The 1,723-nt window shown below is 33.7% G+C and overlaps 1 protein-coding gene across 1 annotated transcript; it reads left to right on the plus strand.

Moving 5' to 3' along the window:
• The first annotated feature begins 778 nt into the window (after window positions 1-778).
• LOC106773963 (ethylene-responsive transcription factor ERF003-like) lies at window positions 779-1,723 on the plus strand. The gene is made up of 2 exons (XM_014660735.2): window positions 779-1,057; window positions 1,222-1,723. Exons 1-2 carry the CDS (start codon window positions 975-977, stop codon window positions 1,721-1,723), a joined length of 585 nt encoding a protein of 194 aa, XP_014516221.1. The 5' UTR covers window positions 779-974.

A 1,723-nucleotide genomic window follows, 5' to 3' on the forward strand; every position in this document is an offset into this window, starting at 1 on the left:
CAATGTTCATTCAAGATCTCTTTAATTTCATCATTTTCACTGACTTCTCTAATTTCATCATCTGATGTTCTTCTGATGTCATTATGCTCGTGAAAATTAGATAAAATTAGATAAGACAAATTATAAAAGGAAAACTCATTATAAATTGATTTTTTGTAAGAAATTGTTTAACGATTGTTTCTGAATTTTTTTCCAGGCCAATTACCAATTCCTTTGATGTCATTATGCTTATGAAAATTAGATAAGACAAAAATTATAAAATGAAAACTCATTATAAAATCATTTTTTGTAAGAAATTGTTTAACAACCAGTGTTTCTGATTTTTTTCAATTGGAACTACGATAGAGATGACGGGAAAAATGTTGGAGTGACATATTATATATATATATATATATATATATATATATATATATATATATATATATATATATAAATGTTTTCGTCACGTGACATTATAAAATTGGCTGGGCTGCATGCAACGGAAAACATACTCCACGACATACTCTACGGAAGCTCATTGTTATATTATTTTTGTCTTTTGCTGATGAAAATAAAAAATATAAACTGAAATATAATTAAGAAGAAACTTCACTGAAAGTTATTAACTATTAACAAATGGATATTGTTAAATTAACATTACAAAACCAAAATAAATAAAAATGATTTCTTTTTTTAAAAGAATAGATATTATGATATTATGTTTATAAAAGAATAATATCAGTCCTTCTCCAAGAACTTTACCTGCATCAAAGGGGTGAAACATTATGTGTGGGTCATTTATAATGATAGAGGACAAAAAGGACTAAAGAATTTTGTATAAATCTTGAAAAGCAGTGTATAAATAATCTAATAGAGCTCCTTCTCCTTCACTTCACTTGACTGCAGTCACCTTCCTGTATGTTTGCTTCCCATTCTGAAGGACACTTAACAAGCTTGTTTCGGTATTTAAATTTCACGTTCTCTTTTTCTCAATCATGGCCAGACCCCAACAACGCTATCGTGGAGTCCGCCAAAGGCACTGGGGCTCTTGGGTCTCTGAAATTCGCCACCCTTTATTGTAATTCACTTGTGATCACATCACACCATATCATAACTTCACTTTTATTCTTTATTAAAGATCTTTTCAACTCTTTTACGTGTGTTATAGCAATTTACTACTGCATTACGTGCTTAGTCTTGCACACGGTTTATGTTAATTTTTTTTTTTTTTTTGGACCACAGGAAAACTAGAATTTGGCTTGGAACCTTTGAAACGGCTGAAGATGCAGCGAGAGCATATGATGAAGCAGCTAGACTCATGTGTGGACCAAATGCACGCACCAATTTCCCATACAACCCCAATGAACCACACTCATCCTCATCCAAGCTTCTCTCTGCCACTTTAACGGCTAAGTTACACAAGTGTCACATGGCCTCACTTTCACTTCAAATGGCCAAGCAAAAATCACCACAAAACAAAGAGCCTCAACCCTCAGAAGGGTCCAATCCATTTGCCTCTGCCAATGTCATTATTGGGTCAAGCGCTGAAACTGGTTTTAGATGGACAGAGAATAGACACGAGGAGTTAAGGTGGCTTCAAGGGAATTGGGTTAGCGTGGCAGGCCAAGTTGAAGTTTCCCATCAGCAATTTCAACCTGTTCTTGAAGATGATCACATAGAGCAGATGATTCAAGAGTTGCTTGATTATGGATCAATTGAGCTTTGTTCTGTTTGCTCAACCTAG

Source organism: Vigna radiata, chromosome 9 (genome assembly GCF_000741045.1).
Source record: "Vigna radiata var. radiata cultivar VC1973A chromosome 9, Vradiata_ver6, whole genome shotgun sequence".
NCBI lineage: Eukaryota > Viridiplantae > Streptophyta > Magnoliopsida > Fabales > Fabaceae > Vigna > Vigna radiata.